The 17,179-nt window shown below is 41.7% G+C and overlaps 2 protein-coding genes across 4 annotated transcripts in view; one reads left to right on the top strand and one right to left on the bottom strand.

Annotated features, from left to right (window-relative positions):
• LOC139580972 (ubiquitin carboxyl-terminal hydrolase 22-like) overlaps window positions 1–2,057 on the top strand; it is a 43,741-nt gene extending 41,684 nt beyond the window's left edge. For all 3 annotated transcript variants that reach the window (XM_071410196.1, XM_071410195.1, XM_071410197.1), the window contains exon 13: window positions 602–2,057. In XM_071410196.1, coding sequence (XP_071266297.1) covers window positions 602–644 — 43 coding nt within the window. In that variant the 3' untranslated portion in view covers window positions 645–2,057. The remainder of the gene's footprint in view (window positions 1–601) is intronic.
• A 5-nt stretch (window positions 2,058–2,062) lies between these two features.
• On the bottom strand, window positions 2,063–16,561 carry LOC139580973 (tumor necrosis factor receptor superfamily member 13B-like). The gene is made up of 4 exons (XM_071410198.1): window positions 13,136–16,561; window positions 12,683–12,799; window positions 4,163–4,459; window positions 2,063–3,933 (listed from the first exon to the last, which is right to left on the bottom strand). The coding sequence occupies exons 1-4, from the start codon at window positions 13,248–13,250 to the stop codon at window positions 3,698–3,700; spliced, it is 765 nt and encodes a 254-aa protein (XP_071266299.1). The 5' UTR covers window positions 13,251–16,561; the 3' UTR covers window positions 2,063–3,697.
• Between the last annotated feature and the right edge of the window lie 618 nt (window positions 16,562–17,179).

Below are 17,179 nucleotides of genomic sequence, written 5' to 3'. Positions count from 1 at the left end.
TAGTTGAAACGTCTGTCTGTGCCCATGAGCAAGGCACTTAACCCTAATTGCTCCACTCTGGATCACAGCATCTGCTAAATGACTCAAATCTGGAACCCCCCGCCCCCCCGGCTTAGAGAGGGCTTAGACTCTTATGGGTTAAAAGCTCATACAATCCTTACCTTTACGGGGTTAAACATATAGCAGATCTGGTGTCAGGGGTTAGGGGCAACTTCTACCTCCTCTGTCTTTTGGGGGAGGTTTCCTAGACGTCGATTTAAGCCTAGTCCAGGACTAAAAAGCACTTGGAGATTCTCCATTGAACTTGCTTGTAGTCCAGTTTATATTTTATGGTCAATCAGTAGACTTCAAAGCGACATTATTTTTCATTTTTAACGAACTTCAAAGCCACATTATGAACACCTGCTCTTAGGAAGGTGTGTTAATGTTTTGTACACTCGGTGTATATTATTTCATCCAGAACTCCCATCTCCCCTATTCTTTCGATTTTATCATTATGCAGTAGCCTCTCCCTTGTGTTTTTCATAAGTAATTCCTCATGATAATGAGAAAAATATCTTTGAGTGTGAAATCTTATCAGTGATTCTTTTTCTGTTGTCAGGTACCTTTTGTTCTACCATAAACAGTTTCTGGAGTATGAATAGTCAGCTTCCTTCAGCACTGATGTCAACAGCCGCCAAGAGTTGCGCCACAACAAAATGGCAACGTAACACAAGCCTACCTGAAACTCTACATCAGTGAAGATTGAAGCTGTGGGAATGGAGGCAAAGGAAAACAAATCCCGCATCCTTTCTAACTAAAGGACACTCCAAAACCAATCTGCATGGAAGCTACTACGTAGGATCTACTTGATAGGACGGAAAGGAGGAAGAGGAGGGGGAAGATTGCAGAATGGAGAGAGAAACGAGAAGCCTTTGTTGGATGATGAGGTGCTTCACTCTCTCGCTCTCCTCTCCTCTCCTATCGTTTCGGGCAGATGAAGGAACAATCCGACTGTGGCCACATCTCATAAAAAACAGTCAACTTCACGTTGTATTATTTTTCTGAAATCCATAATTCCACTCCCCCCACACACACACACACACACACACACACACACACACACACACACACACACACACACACACACACACACACACACACACACCCATCTCCCAAGTGACCAAACATTTCTGAGGGAAGACATTTGGTTGTCTAAGTTCATTATATGCATTGTTATTGCTCTGAATGCAAAACAAGCTGACAAATTATATTAAGAACATTGCAAACACAAGAAGAGATGACTATAATCGTTGTTTGAACTTTTTAGTTTTAACAATACTGTATGATGAATCTAGCGCACATTTTTCTTTTTTTTTTACTGAAAAAAAGATGGAGGTAGAGAAAGGGAGGTTGTTGTTCTGTGAAAAGCCCCCCCTCTTTTTTTTCTTTTTTTCTTTGAGGGCAGGGAAAATATAGAAGTATATTTTTATAAGTCATTTGAATCCTTGTTCACGGTGTCCAATGTTTCCCCCCCTCCCTCGAACCCCTGTCCTTGTTATGTTGTGCAGTCAATCATGTATTTTTGACAAATGTATGCTTCTTCTCATGAGACTGCTGTTGTGGAGCCCTTTTTCACGTTTGTTGGTTGGTTTGTCTGTTTCTTGTGATGGGATAATTATTTTGTTGCTGACATGGTTGTGAAGATGTTTCAGGTGATGCGTTGTTGTGAATAAGAAAAAGACGAGCACTATTCTGACACGGTGTGTGTCCTGCCGCGGCTCGATCCAACAGTGTTAAACTTCGGCCACATGTTGCTCTAATTGTGTGTGTGCACATGTGTTGTGCGCATGTTTGTGTACTGAATCAGTACTTCTTTTTCACATGTTAATTATGTATGTTAAAGTATGTATGTATGTTTAAAAAAGAAAACCAAGGTATAAACTGAGTTCCTTTATCCATGTTGCTGGAAAAGGTCAAGGGTTATTATGCTAGTCAAAATACATCCCCCACACTTTATCTGCTGCAAGAACTGGACACTGATGGTGAGACACACACAATAAAAATCTATATCTATACTCTCGTGTGCTTCAGGGTTTTATTAACTTGTACAAGATTTACTGGAGGTCTTTGCTGAATCATGGCACAGGGAGTGTCACCCACATGTGAATGTCTCCTGAGAGATGCAGCGGGTGTCATTTGTTTGGGGTGAGTACATACAGGCATAAATCATGTTCTCTGTTATGTGTCACTCCCTCGATACCGTTTCTTGTGTATCCTTTTTCCTTCACCACCTATTAATTTCTGCTCTCCAGACTTCTCACGTCACAGTGAGGGTTGTTTCTGGTCTGCGTGGTGTAGGCCAGGTGAAGTTACCCATAGATGTGGCTGATCTTGGGACAGTTTAGAGTCCTCCCCACCCCCTTCCCCTCGTAATGGTTCAGGTTAGGATTGTGGAGGGCAAGCTGATCCTAGATCTGTACCTAGGGGAAACTACTCTGGAGTGGGCGGTGTCAAATCTGTCTAGGGTTGTTTATTGCGATATAATATAATTAGGAATTATAATACTAGAATGGCCATGAACCTCATGATGGTCCAAAGGTCAGCCATGATGGTCAGGGAGTTGGTTTTCCAGTGCTGTGATAAGATATTGTGTAAAACAATGAATGTGAAGAATCGATCTGCTCTGTGTGTATCAAGGCACAAGGTGAGACCCAAATGCAGACACAGGAGGCAGATGGTTGGAGTCTAACAATGTCAATTAATCCAAAGGGGTAGGCAAGAGAATGGTCGTGGACAGGCAAAAAAGTCAAAGTCCAGGAGGTACAGAGTGGCAGACAGGCTCGTGGTCAGACAGGCGGGTACAAAGTCCAGAAACAGGCAAGGGTCAAAACCGGGAGGACTAGAAAAAGGGGAATGCAAAAAGCAGGAGAACGGGGAAACCGCTGGTTGACTTGGCAACATACAAGGCGAACTGGCACAGAGAGACAGGAAACACAGGGATAAATACACTGGGGAAAATAAGCGACACCTGTAGGGGGTGGAAACAATCACAGGGACAGGTGAAACAGATCAGGGCATGACAGTATAGGTGTTTGCTAGCTAGCTGGCCAACCAGTTTTTTATGAATGACACCATAAATGTTTCTAATTCACTGCCAACAAGCAAACATTCCGTTCAAACAAGGCAGTCAATACACAGCCATACACTGGCGCAAATCAGTTGATGATATGACTTCGAGACCTAAATGCAACAAGTACTGATATTGTATCATAGAGTAGCACACCGTTTTCCAAGAAAACCAAGTCAGACATATACATTTACATTTAAGTCATTTAGCAGACGCTCTTATCCAGAGCGACTTACAAGTTGATATATAGTCTGTTTACATGTATTTGTACAGAAAATTGGTGTAAAACCAGTATCAAAAGTTTTTATAATTACGATACTATTTTAGGTTGACTATAATTACATTACACAATTTCTAATACATCACCTGCCTTACTTTTATTTTCCTGCATAGGTAAAAGCAGGAAATGGGTCACCTATGCCTCTGCCATTCATTCCAATTACACTGGTTTTGGATTTCTCCCTGACCAAGATTGCTGCCATTTTCACCCCATTATGGAACTTTGAGGGTTTATGACATAGCCCCTCTAGTATTCAATAGGATCTCTATGATTGCCGTAGTGTCCAGTCGGTTTCAGTTCTGCTCCTGTCAGAAGCTAGGCTGAGAGGGGGAGCAGATGATTTTCTCTGATGATCCACAAGTGTGAACGTCCTGGGGGACAGCCTGCTGGTAGAGGGTCAGAGGGGGTCTCTGCTGCTTCTCTCCTCTGCCAGGCACTCTGAGGTCAGGGAAGCAGTGGACACACACACAGGTCTCTATGGGGCTGGACGAACGGCCCGCTGTCACACTGTTCAGCTTGGGCAGGGATGGATCCATCAGGTTGTCTAAAGATGGTACGAATGCATACACACACAGAGAGAGATTAACAAGCTAAAATAAGCCATGCTGAGTTATTCGATTGTGTTCCAGGATCATTTTTGCCTTTTTAGATCTTAATGAATAGGAATAAATGGACGGGGGGGACCTGATCCCCGATCAGCACTCCTACTCTGAGTGGCTTTATGAAGACATGCCCTGAGCTATGTTTTAGACTAGATTTGTGCCCAAACTGACCTTTGGAGGACTTGCTGTGCTGGTTAGGCTCTTGGGCCTCCTGGCTTCCACGGCCCTGGGTGGGACTGCTCTGTGTGGCCCCTGGTCGGGGACCTCTGGCGCTGGCCCTCCTCAGCAGCACAAGCAGGGCCAAAGACACGGTCAACAGCAGCAGAGCCAGACACAAGCCCAGCAGAGAGTACACCAGGATGACTGAGTTAGGCAGACCACTGAGTAGGGAGCCCCCCTTGGTGGTAGGGTTCTGGAAGACTGTCCCGTCCACAGGCCTTAAGGTTGCGTTCAAGTCAGGCTGTTGGGCTTAAGGTGAATTAAATGACTTAAATGACTTAATTTAAATCCTTATTTACCTTGCAATAACATCCATGTAATGCAAAGCGAGTCTAAAACATAATTATGCACCATTTCCAAATGTCAAAGCTCTACTTCTAGGAGGTTCTCAGTTCAAAAGATCAAAACCAAATGCATTTAATCCCGAGGTTATCCTATTTAAATGTGACTGGATTAGAGAAGACATGAAATGGCACCCTATTCCCTAAATAGTGCACTACTTTTGGCCAGTGCCTTTTGACAGGGCGCCGTTTGGGACGTAGACAATACATTTCAGCTGAATGGCGCTGGGATGTATGGCAGCAGTTTTACGGGCTCCTCACCAATTATGCTATTTTGTGTTTTTGTTTTTTTTGTTGCCCTGATCTTAAATATTTTTGTACATAATGTTTGCACCATTGTTTCTTATGACCCGAAAAGAGCTTCTGGACATCAGAACAGTGATCACTAACCTCGATTTGGATGAAGAACCCTACTTCCCTGACTCCGGCAGGACATAATGCTTACATGGGACCAGGCCCTAATCCCCAACAGACGGCGATATAGAGTCCGACGTGGGGGCACCCTGATGAAACTACGTCAGTGAGTAAATAAACCGCCTCTACCCTCTGTTCTATTGGCGAATGTACAATCACTGATTTCAATGCAGGAAAACTGAAATCCGTTTTGACCTCATTTCCACTAGCAATTCACCTCTGCAGCTAAAGGGAACAAATACTCTAGATTACCTTTACTCCAGAAGCAGAGCTGCATACAAAGCTGTCCCTCGCCCTCAATTCTGCAAATCTGACCATAACTCTATCCTCCTGATTCCTGCTTACAAGCAAAAACTCAAACAGGAAGTACCAGTGACAAGCTCAATCGAAAACTAAGCTACAGGACTGTTTCGCTAGCACAGACTAGAATATGTTCCCGGGATTCATCAGATGCCATTGAGGAGTTTACCACATCAGTCACCAGCTTCATGAAAAAGTGCATAGATGACGTTGTCCCCAAAGTGACAGTGCATACATATCCCAACCCAAAGCCATGGATTACAGGCAACATCCACACTGAGTTAAAGGCTAGAGCTCCCGCTTTCATGGAGCGGGACACAAACCCGGACTCTTATAAATAATCAGATGAACCATCAAACAGTCAAAGCGTCAATACAGGACAGATCAAATTCTACTACACCGGCTCTACACGGATTACAAAGGGAAACCCAGCCATGTACTGCCCAGTGACACAAGCCTACCAGATGAGCTAAATGCCTTCTATGCGCTAACAAGTTGGTAAGTGTTTTCACTTACATTTTCAACCTCTCCCTGACCGAGTCTGTAATACCTACATGTTTCAAGCAGACCACCATAGTCTCTGTGTCCAAGAACGCCAAGGTAAACTGACTATCGCCCCGTAGCACTCACACCTGTAGCCATGAAATGCTTTGAAAGGCTAGCTGGTCATGGCTCAAAGCAACACCATCATCCCAGACACTCTGGACCCACTCCAATTTGCATGCATCTCCAACAGATCCACAGATGACGCAATCTCTATTGCACTCCACACCCCCCTTTCCCACTTGTACAAAAGGAACACCTACGTGAGAATGCTGTTCATTGACTACAGCTCAGCGTTCAACACCATAATGCCCTCAAAGCTCATCCCAAGCTAAGGCCCCTGGGACTGAACACCTTCTACAACTGAATCCTGGACTTCCTGACTTCCCCAGGTGGTGAAGGCAGGCAAGAAAACATCCCCCACGCTGACCCTCAACACGGGGGCCCCTCAGAGGAGCGTGCTTAGTCCCCTCTAGGGATTAACATGGGTAACCGAGAACCTGGGACTGTCCTGGGACCACTCTTCACATTTCCCCCAAAAAAGGTGACCCAGGAAATTTCAATATTTTCTACCAATGTCGCAATTCGACAAAATACACAGCAACAGATAAGCAAAAAATGAAATATCACATTATCCTAACAGGTTGTTACGTGGAAGCCTTTAGCCTAGTGTATTTATTTCACAAAAAGTTGCCATAAATTCAAAGCACAGGCATAATTGACACTCAGTGGCGTGTATTCAGAAAAAAACATATACAATTATTTTGATGTTGTCTCTATGATTCATTATTTTCCTTCAATTCGCAAGAGGCTGGATGTATCCGACCGGAGAAATCATCCGAGCAAGTGAAACAGCGTTTCTTTGTCTCTGTATGTGTAGGCCATCTATCTGATGCTGTGTGGTTAAAAAGAGTTTGACATTGTTGCCACCCGTAGCATTGAATGTAAGGGAAGCCAGCGAGCATTTGGCCTCCCTTGAATTTTTTAAAATAAAATCACAGCCGACTGGCATTAAACTAGACCGAGTGAGCTCAACTATGAATGGTCCTGGCGCACCCAAAATAATATTTGGATTTGCCTTCACTCCAATCACATCGAGAGCAATATGTCATTGACAGAAACAACTTGAAATGTTGCATCTTGTTGTGTTGTTGTCCCTCGGTGGCCAGCTAGCAAAAATTGTCCCTTTCCTAAATTAGCCATGGATGGAGATAGGGATTTGGACTCATGGTTTTACTTAATTATCCATACTGGCCAGTGATTATAAATGCATACATTGTGCCCCTGGCCTGAGTGGATGGAAGTTCAATATGTAGCTACAGTAGATGTACAAGGCTAATGTTAACTAACTAACGTTGCCCATGAAAGGAAGTTAGGCTAGAGAGGTAGCCTAGGACAACAAAAAATAAAAGTGTGTACTGTATGACAGAGTCATTTATGACAGAGTCAGACCGTTTAGTCAACATGAAAGAGAGGATGGCATTGACATTTCTCTACAAGTAGGTTGAAACGCTGGCGCTGCCGACGTCTATATCATTCCGCTAATACAGGACTATTAAAGCTCCAGCTTAATATTTTGTGAGAAAAAAATATATATTTTTAAATATATATTTTTTTGTCTTCAGATTTTTCATGGGATGCTGCAGCACCCTCAGCACCCCTACTTGTTTTGATTGGGACAGCACCCTCAGCACCCCTACTTGTTTTGATTGGGACAGCACCCTCAGCATCCCTACTTGTTTTGATTGGGACAGCGCCATCGCGCATTTCTGAAAGGAGTGTAGGGGACTCGTCTAGATAAATGAATCAATGTCAGATCTTTGTTTTCGCTGAATCTCCGTTTGGATATTTAGTAACAATTAGGCTGGGGAAAATGTTAGCTAAATTGAGGTGAGTGCTTAATGATCATCTTCATTCTAGTTTTCTCATATATTAGCTGATCAGAACATTTTGCTAGCATTTTATACAAGGGGATTTGCTCTTCACTCGCGTAGTAGCCTGTCATACTCCCGACCAAAAGCCTGTGATTTGTCTGATAATCAATCAAGGTGATTTTTTTTCACTGAATCTCTGTCTGTACACAGTAGTCGGTTAGTTGATCTCTGTATGGAAAACTGGAAGTTGTAGCTCATGAAATCATGTAGCCTACATCAAGTGTATTATTTATCATTAGAATGACCAACGTAGAAGCCTTAAATAGCCTTAAATAGATTCCATGATATTTTCCTATCGTCCCAATCCCACTGAAACCCAGAATTCAGACTCTTGTCTCACATGGAAATTCCTAACTTTATTCTGTAATCCATAGGTGGCATTATCAAAGCACGTCTCGCCTAAACATGTCAAAATATTGCTATAACATTGTTGGAACATTTCCCCCGCTTCTCTGCACTGTCTCGTATTGCTGTCCATATGAGAGCTTTGGTCGAGAATATGTGACCATTAAATTGTTTGAGAGTAGATATGGATTTTGGTCCCCGTTATACCTTGATATTTAAGCATTTTCCTACCTGTATAATCAAATCCATCCGATTTGACCAAATAGGACATATTATGTCATTCGTTGGAGGTTATCTAGCAAGCTTAGCAACTTTGGTCATTTAACTTTTGTTTGACTGCCGTTACAATGTTTGTATGATTTGACAACGCTATGGCCAACTCGGGGACCGCTCTGTGTTGAGGTAGCCTACAGCTGATATGCGTAGAATTAATTGTAGAACATGATAAACCTCAAAACCGGCCTGTTTAGCAATTCACAACAATGCCATTGTCGATCAAAGTTACTCTATAGTTTCTTTAATATCAGTTTCACTTGCTGTAAAATATTTACAAAGTGGCACAGCAACAATCTTATTTTGGGAGAAACCCGAGTAAAGATATCTTGGTTTTAAAAGCTTTAAATTCGCACTTCTGATTTTTGAGGTATTTCCCGGGACAAATATGAATTATTGAAACTTGGTCGATTTTCGAGAAACTTTAAGGGGCAATTTGAGATTGAAGTTTTAAGAAATTATAAAATGATGACATTTATTCAAAACAAAGGTGTCTGAAGTTGAACACTGTTGTTTCTTTTTGTATAGAAATAATACTTTTATCCCAAGTATATTGAGGTAACTATTTGCATCAGCTTTTTAAGTATAGTTGTGAGTATATATTTGAGTAGTAGGAACCCAATTTAAATACATTTTACTAACCTGAGTACCATAAGTAACTGAGCAAAAAACATTTGTAGATAAAACATAGAATATCAATTACGATACTGAGTAGATTCAGCAAATTAAACGTACAATATTAGTTCTGTAGCTGATTACATATATATCATGTATATCAAATGTACATGTATATCAAACTTGTAACATTAGTTCTGGGATTTGAAGGACTTAAGCAGGTCAACAACAAAAAAACTGTTCTGAACCTGATAAAATGAAGTTGAATGAATTTCATTTTTGAGATCCAGTTAGTTGTTTGCACTTAATATATTTGTTATACACTAAAAGCAATGTATATTACACTTTAAAGATCCCTTGTTGGATTTACTTAAAAAGCTGATGCAAATAGTTACCAAAAAAGTTTAAGTTAAAGGGGCACAATATTCTTTACAGTGTGGTATTCTCTGCCTCTAACCCTATTACAGGGGCTGAGTCACTGGCTTCCATGCCATCCCTAGGAGGGGGTTGAGTCACTGACGTGATCTTCCTGTCCGGGTTGGTGCCCGAGGGGGAGATCTTCGTGGGCTATACTCAGCCTTGTCCCAGGGTAGTAAGTTGGTGGTTGAAGATATCCCTCTAGTGGTGTGGAGGTTGTGCTTTGGCAAAGTGGGTGGTGTTATATCCTGCCGGGTTGGCCCTGTCCAGGGGTATCGTCGGACGGGGAAACAGTGTCTCCCGACCCCTCCTGTCTCAGCCTCCAGTATTTATGCTGCAATAGTTTATGTGTCGGGGGCTAGGGTCAGTCTGTTATATCTGGAGTATTTCTCCTGTCTTATCCGGTGTTCTGTGTGAATTTAAGTATGCTCCCTCTAATTCTCCCCCTCTCCCTCCCCTCCCGGAGGACCTGAGCCCTGGGACCATGCCTCAAGACTACCTGGCCTGGTGACTCCTTGCTGTCCCCAGTCCACCTGGTCGTGCTGCTGCTCCAGTTTCAACTGTTCTGCTTGTGGCTATGGAACCCTGACCTGTTCACCGGACCTGCTACCTTGTCCCAGATCTGCTGTTTTTGACTCTCTCTCTCTACCGCACCTGCTGTCTCTAACTCTGAATGCTCGGCTATGAAAATCCAACTGACATTTACTCCTGACCTGTTGCACCCTCTACAATCACTGTGATTATTATTATTTGACCCTGCTGGTCATCTATGAACGTTTGAACATCTTGGCCATGTTCTGTTATAATCTCCACCCGGCACAGCCAGAAGAGGACTGGCCACCCCTCAGAGCCTGGTTCCTCTCTAGGTTTCTTCCTAGGTTCCTACCTTTCTAGGGAGTTTTTCCTAGCCACTGTGATTCTACATCTGCATTTCTTGCTGTTTGGGGTTTTAGGCTGGGTTTCTGTATAGCACTTTGTGACATCGGCTGATGTAAAAAGGGCATCAATTTGATTGATTGTAAACAGTTATGGTCAATGCATATATATTCAATGGTTGTAAAGATGGGGAGACGTCTGTCCGTAATAAAGAGATGCTCTACTTTTTTGACACCACACTCCAAAAAGCAAGTCCTGCAGGCTCTAGTTTTGTCTTATCTTGATTATAGGTTTTCAAGTAGATTTAAGTCAACACTAACTCTGCCACTCAGAAACATTCCCTGTCTTCTTGGTAAGGAACTCCAGTGTACTGTAGATTTGGCCTTGTGTTTTAGGTTATTGTCCTGCTGAAAGATTCATCTCCCAGTGTCTGGTGGAAAGCAGACTAAACCAGGTTTTACTCAAGGATTTTGCCTGTGCTTAGCTCCATTCTGTTTATTTTTACCCTGAAAAACTCCCTTTTGTGCCTTGTTTCAAACATGATGCATGTTTTGGATTGTTTTTACATTCTGTACAGGCTTCCTTCGTTTCACCCTTCAATTAGGTTAGTTTTGTGGAGTAACTACAATGTTGATAAACATTGTATCTTTGTAGTGACTGGGTGTATTGATACAGCATTCAAAGTGTTCTATTATCACAGCCGTTAAACTCTGTAACTGTTTTAAAGTCAACATTGGCCTTATGGTGAAATCACTGTGTGGTTTCCTTCCTCTCCGGCAACTGAGTTAGGAGAGAGGCCTGTATCTTTGTAGTGACTGGGTGTATTGATACAGCATTCAAAGTGTCATTAATAACGTCACCATGCTCAAAGGGATATTCAATATATGCCCCCCCCCCCCCCCATCTACCAATAGGTGCACTTGTTTGCAAGGCATTGGAAAACGTCCCCTGTCTTTGTGGTTGAATCTGTGTATGAACACTGCTCAACTGAATGACCTTACAGATAATTGTATGTGTGGGGTACAAAGATGAGGTAGTCATTCAAAAGTCAAGGTAAACACTATTATTGCACACAGAATGAGTCCATGCAACTGATTGTGTGACTTGTTAAGCAAATTTTTACTCCTGAACTTATTTAGTCTTGCCATAACAAAGGGGTTGATTACTTATTGACTCATAACATTTAAGCTTTTCATTTTTTATTAATTAGTAAAAAAATATATATATAATTACACTTTGACAATATGTGGATTGTGTGTAGGCCAGTGACAAAAACATCTCAATTGCATCAATTTTAAATTCAGGCTGTAACACAACAAAATGTGGAAAAAGTCAAGGGGCGTGAATACTTTCTGAAGGCACTGTATATTGGGAAGACACCAAGAAACAACAACAAAAAATGCTATTTGCACTATTCATATATACAGTACATATTCATATTCTTATATACAGTAGAGTTAAATTAGATCTTTAGAAAGAGGAGAGGTGCAGGTTCTTTTTTTGTCTGTTTTTTAAAGCTAAACTTGCTTTTTGCTTGAGAAACCTCTGGTGGGAGATCATTCCATGATGACGTGACTCTACACATAACTGAGCGACTCATTCAATCTGTTTTGGTTTGTGTTCCGTGAAGAAACCCATAGTGATGTGTCTGATGGGGTATGTACACTACCGGTCGAAAGTTTTAGGACACCTACTCATTCAAAGGTTTTTCTTTATTTTTACTATTTTCCACATTGTAGAATAATAGTGAAGACATCAAAACGATGAAATAACACATACGGAATCATGTAGTAACCAAAAAGATGTTAAACAATTAAAAAATATATTTTATATTTGAGATTCTTCAAATAGCCAGCCTTTGCCTTGATGACAGCCATGCACACTGTATCTAGAGGGATTTGTATTTAGCTGAGCCTGCTAGCTAGTTACATTTCGGTTAGCGAGAAATTGCTGTGAAGTCGTTGAAATAACTTAAAATAACGATTAAGGTAGCTACAGTATGTAATCTAACTCAACACTTAACTACTACAAACTAATTTAAATTACAATAAATAAAGGTTAACTTAGTTGTTTTTCACTGTTCGGTGGCAGCACAGGTGGGGCATTTGATTTGCGAACTCATCACATGATCAGCGTGTCAACAGCAACACTAAAAAAGTACTTCTGGGTCATGGATTTTTGGACCAATTTTCAAAATAAAAAGTCTAAATATTGGATCATCAGCCAGAAACTATTTTGGAGATGGCTGTAGGCTCAATTAATTATTTAGTAGTGTACAACTCTTATGACTGTTTGTGAGAGCTGTGTGTGTATATGTGTGTACCTGCCTGTGTGTGTGTGTGAGTGTTTTACAGAGAAAGAGAGAGAGAGAGAGAGAACATATGTGATACAAAAATAATACTGTTCACACTCACTCTGACATTGGTGGGAACACTCTGAGGGATGGTTGCCACACACCACAGCACAAGTCAGACACTTCTTCAACAGCCTGTCGTAGTACTGCCCTGGGACTGCCTTACACCCTAGAGACACTTGCACAAACATACACACAATGGCACAGGGATGGTATACGTATTATAACATGCCTGTGTTTTGACACAAAATGGCTACTATGTATCAATCACGATTGCACTAGACTATACTTGTTACTTAACCGCACAAAAAGGATCTTGAGATTCATTGATCTTTCTATGAGCCTTTTCCCACTGATATAACACCATAGAAGGAAATATAACATGTATGTATCTCTGTGTATAACTTTGAGGACTGAGTCATATGGACAATCGTGTGGTGCAATGGCCTCTCATTGACTTCTTAAAAGTGTATGTGTTATTTCCTCCGGTGAGCGTTTGTGTGTGTGAACTTACCACAGAACTCGATGCATCTGAGGTGGTGGTGAGGCTGCTGGCAGACCATCTGACAGGTCATACACCTCCTGACCAAGCCATCCCAGAAGTGACCCTCAGGACAGCCTAACCCCATGGCTCAGCTCGGGTGTCAACTCACACTCTGACTCACTGAATGACAGGCAGAGGGAAATCAGTGTCAGTTCATGGAATCCTTGCGTAATCAGCTTTGTATCATTTGGTTGGGATTGTTTCAAACCTGACACTAATCAAGTTGATTTTGGGGGTGTTAGGCTTCCAGATTCTACATTACTTTATGATGGACTTCCTTAGATTTTGTTCTTTTTTTTTCTTTTCTTCTTTACTTTTAGATGGTGTAGGTTCGTCTACAGGCAGACAAGCAGGCTCAAACAAACTGGATACAAAAAATGATAATTTACTCATGTACAGTATATTATTCTGTCCAAGAAACTCTAGAAGGCATCAGAAGAGAGGACAAGCCTCTATACACAACTTCAAAGATTTAAATGCACGTTTCTTGACAGAGGCATACTGCGCTGTGCTCCACTGGGCACAAAATCACTGAGCTGGAGAAATGACACGCTCGACAAATAAAGCTACGCCTCGCCTTGGTCTTCAACTTCATAAAATTGACTTATACATTTGTTCTTATCTGTGAATTTGCCTAAATCATTCTCCAACAATACCATTTAACGCCTTTACTGATTATTCATTCCTTTTACCACACATGATGGGATCAATGGTGTCTTTGTTGGTGTAACACTCTATAGCATAAGCAATGGCTCATGTCATGTATTCAAGGCATGATGTTGATCTTTAAGTCTGGATATCCGATAAGTAAACATTATTTATGTTTTCCCTCAATACCATTCCCAGGTGGTCTATGAATAATCAAAGACAACATCCATCCATCTTTGAAAAAGTTATAAACCATCAACTGCTTACTCATCAACCAGCTCACTTGTAACTAAAAATACATCTCGTAATGCAATGTAATAACAATGCCCAATGTAATAAAACACAATATCGTATGACTTACCTACAGAGAGAAGAAAGACATCTAAGGATCTCAGCTTGAAATGTGCCCCTCTTGCTTACCTTGGGCTACATGTATTTGAGTTAGGGGCTGATTTGGGTGCAACCACAATGCATTTTCTGGGACTTCCCCCTTGCACTGAAGGTAAGCTCTTCTCCAGTTATGATGAGTCAGGCTTGATAGGTGTGAATTGTGACTAAAATGTGGAGTTTTGTCATATCTATGTATATACTATTACTAAGAAATATGAATTTGCCTACCTTCCCCAAATGTTGAATGAGACCGTAAGTCATTTTCAGTGGTGTGTCATTTACACATGGTACAATTGGTACAATGTCAGTTTCATGTCAAGTTCATGGAGAATGCAGACTTGGAGAGCAATATACCGGAAGGTTCTTATATTGCAATAGACTTCCATGACCATCTTACCATGCTGTTTGAATGAGCATGCACTCATCTGATGAGCATAACCATATTCTGTTCATTTGCACAGGTGTTTTGCAGAATAACAATTGTCTGTTTTTAATAACACTTTGACAGAGAGGTTACATACGGTATGCATGCATATCTGTTTCATAAGCTACTGCTCATAAATATTGCTCGACTTACACACAGCAGATTCACTTCAAATCAATGTTTATGTTTTCACATGCATGCAAGTAGTTTGTAGATTAAGCTGTAATAACAGCATCAACTCAGTGGCCTTGTGGTTAGAGTGTCCGCCCTGAGATCGCAAGGTTGAGAGTTTGATCCCAGGCAGATTCATACCAAAGACTGGGAAAATGGGACCTGATGTGTCTCTGAAAGGCAGGTAGCATTAAGGAGATATGATTGGGGGGCCAATCATATATAGATATAGACTAGCCACATACTTTCCAGGGGCTATACTTGTACATCAGGCTGCCTCACGCTACAGACACAGGAGATAGGCTCCTGCTCCTATGAGCTGTTCCGGCTTGCTCATGCAAGGCTACTTAGGGGAGACCAGGGTTGATTGTATCATGGGGTTGGTTGTCCCGGTGCTTATTACTACCAATCCAGAGGGCAATGTATAATAATTCTAAACTTAAAATGTGTGAATTCTTGGAAAAAACTCATCCACCTGGTCAATTAATATCATCAGCATGACAAAACATTTAGGTGACGGGAATGTACTGTATGTGTTTTTATATGTGTTGCTATTTTCTTGAACTATGGAAGTATCAAATTATATTCATCACTTGGGCAGAATACAACAGGTGTGGTCTTGCGAGCCCTTTCCCAACAATGCAGAGTTAAATAGTAAGAAAATGAGCAAAAATAAATAGGAAATGGTAACACAATAAAATAACAACAATGAGGTCATATACAAGGACTACCAGTACCGAGTCAATGTGCTGGGGTACGAAGTAGTTGAGGTGATTGAGGTAATATGTAATGTACAGGTAGGTAGGGGTAAAAGTGACTAGGCAATCAGGATAGATAAACGGATAACAAACAGAGTAGCAGCAGCGGGTGTTTAGAGTGTGAAAGTGTGTCTATGTGTGAGTGTGTGTGTGCGTCGTCAATATGCATGTGTGTGTATGTTTTGTTTGTGTATGTTTTGTGTGTGTGAGCATGTATTTTTTTTTTTAAGGGGTGGATCAGCTTAATATTTAAGGGGTGGATCAGCTTAAAATTGTTGCTTCCATCAATGTAATTGTCTGCATCATTTCCAATCCCCCATATCTTTTTTTGGTAAATATATACTGTATATCCATATACATACACGTATGCATACAGATGCACATATACAGCGGGGAGAACAAGTATTTGATACACTGCTGATTTTGCAGGTTTTCCTACTTACAAAGCATGTAGAGGTCTGTAATTTGTATCATAGGTACACTTCAACTGTGAGAGACAGAATCTAAAACAAAAATCCAGAAAATCACATTGTATGATTTTTATGTAATTAATTTGCATTTTATTGCAATGAGAATTGGAGTAGGTCCAGGGTGTCTGGGATGATGGTGTTAATGTGAGCCATGACCAGCCTTTCAAAGCATTTCATGGCTACAGATGTGAGCAATGTGGTAACTAGCATTATAGTTAGCATTGAGTCGCACCCCCCCATTCCCCTTTTTTGCCCATAGACTCTACAAGATGTTGAAAGCGTTCGACAGGGATGCTGGGCAATGTTGACTCCAATGCTACCCACAGTTGTGTCAAGTTGGCTGGATGACCTTTGGGTGGTGGACCGTTCTTGATACACACAGGAAACTGTTGAGCGTGAAAAACCCAGCAGCGTTGCCGTTCTTGACCCACTTAAACTGTTGCACCTGGCAGTGGCTCCCGAGTGGCGCAGCGGTCTAAGGCACTGCATCTCAGTGCAAGTGCCGCCGCCTTATGGGACTCCCAATCACAGCCGGATGTGATGCAGCCTGGATTTGAACCAGTCCCTGCAGTCCCTGGTTCAAATCCAGGCTGCATCACATCCGGTTGTGATTGGGAGTCCCATAAGGCGGCGCACAATTGGCCCAGCGTCGTCCGGGTTTAGGCCGTCATTGTAAATAAGAATTTCTTCTTAACTGACTTGCCTAGTTAAATAAAGGGTAAATAAAACCTACTACCATACCCTGTTCAAGGGCACTTAAATATTTTGTCTTGCCCATTCACCCTTTGAATGGCTGTCACAGATCCCTCTGGAACTGTGTCATTACGCACACCTGGACCCTATTCCCACTGATTGTAATTGTTTAAACGTGCACTTTGGTTTCCATTGGGGTGTCGATTATTGTTCAATTGTCCGTTGGTCGTGTGAGTACCTGTGCTGTGTTGTTTTGGCTTTCGTGCCGCTTGTATTGTGCAGATGATTACGGGTCTCGTCCCGTGTGGTATCATTGTGCGCTTGTGTATTTATTCGAGGTACTCCTCGCTCTTTTGTTTGGGTCTCAACCCTGTGTTTTGTATACGTGTTTGTTTGGTCTTCATCCCCATGCCTTTACATGGCACACTGTAATTTGTGTAAATAAAAAACCCTATTACGC

This window comes from Salvelinus alpinus, chromosome 7 (assembly GCF_045679555.1).
Source record: "Salvelinus alpinus chromosome 7, SLU_Salpinus.1, whole genome shotgun sequence".
Classification (NCBI taxonomy): Eukaryota; Metazoa; Chordata; class Actinopteri; order Salmoniformes; family Salmonidae; genus Salvelinus; species Salvelinus alpinus.
This window is presented reverse-complemented; position numbering and strand designations above follow the sequence as displayed.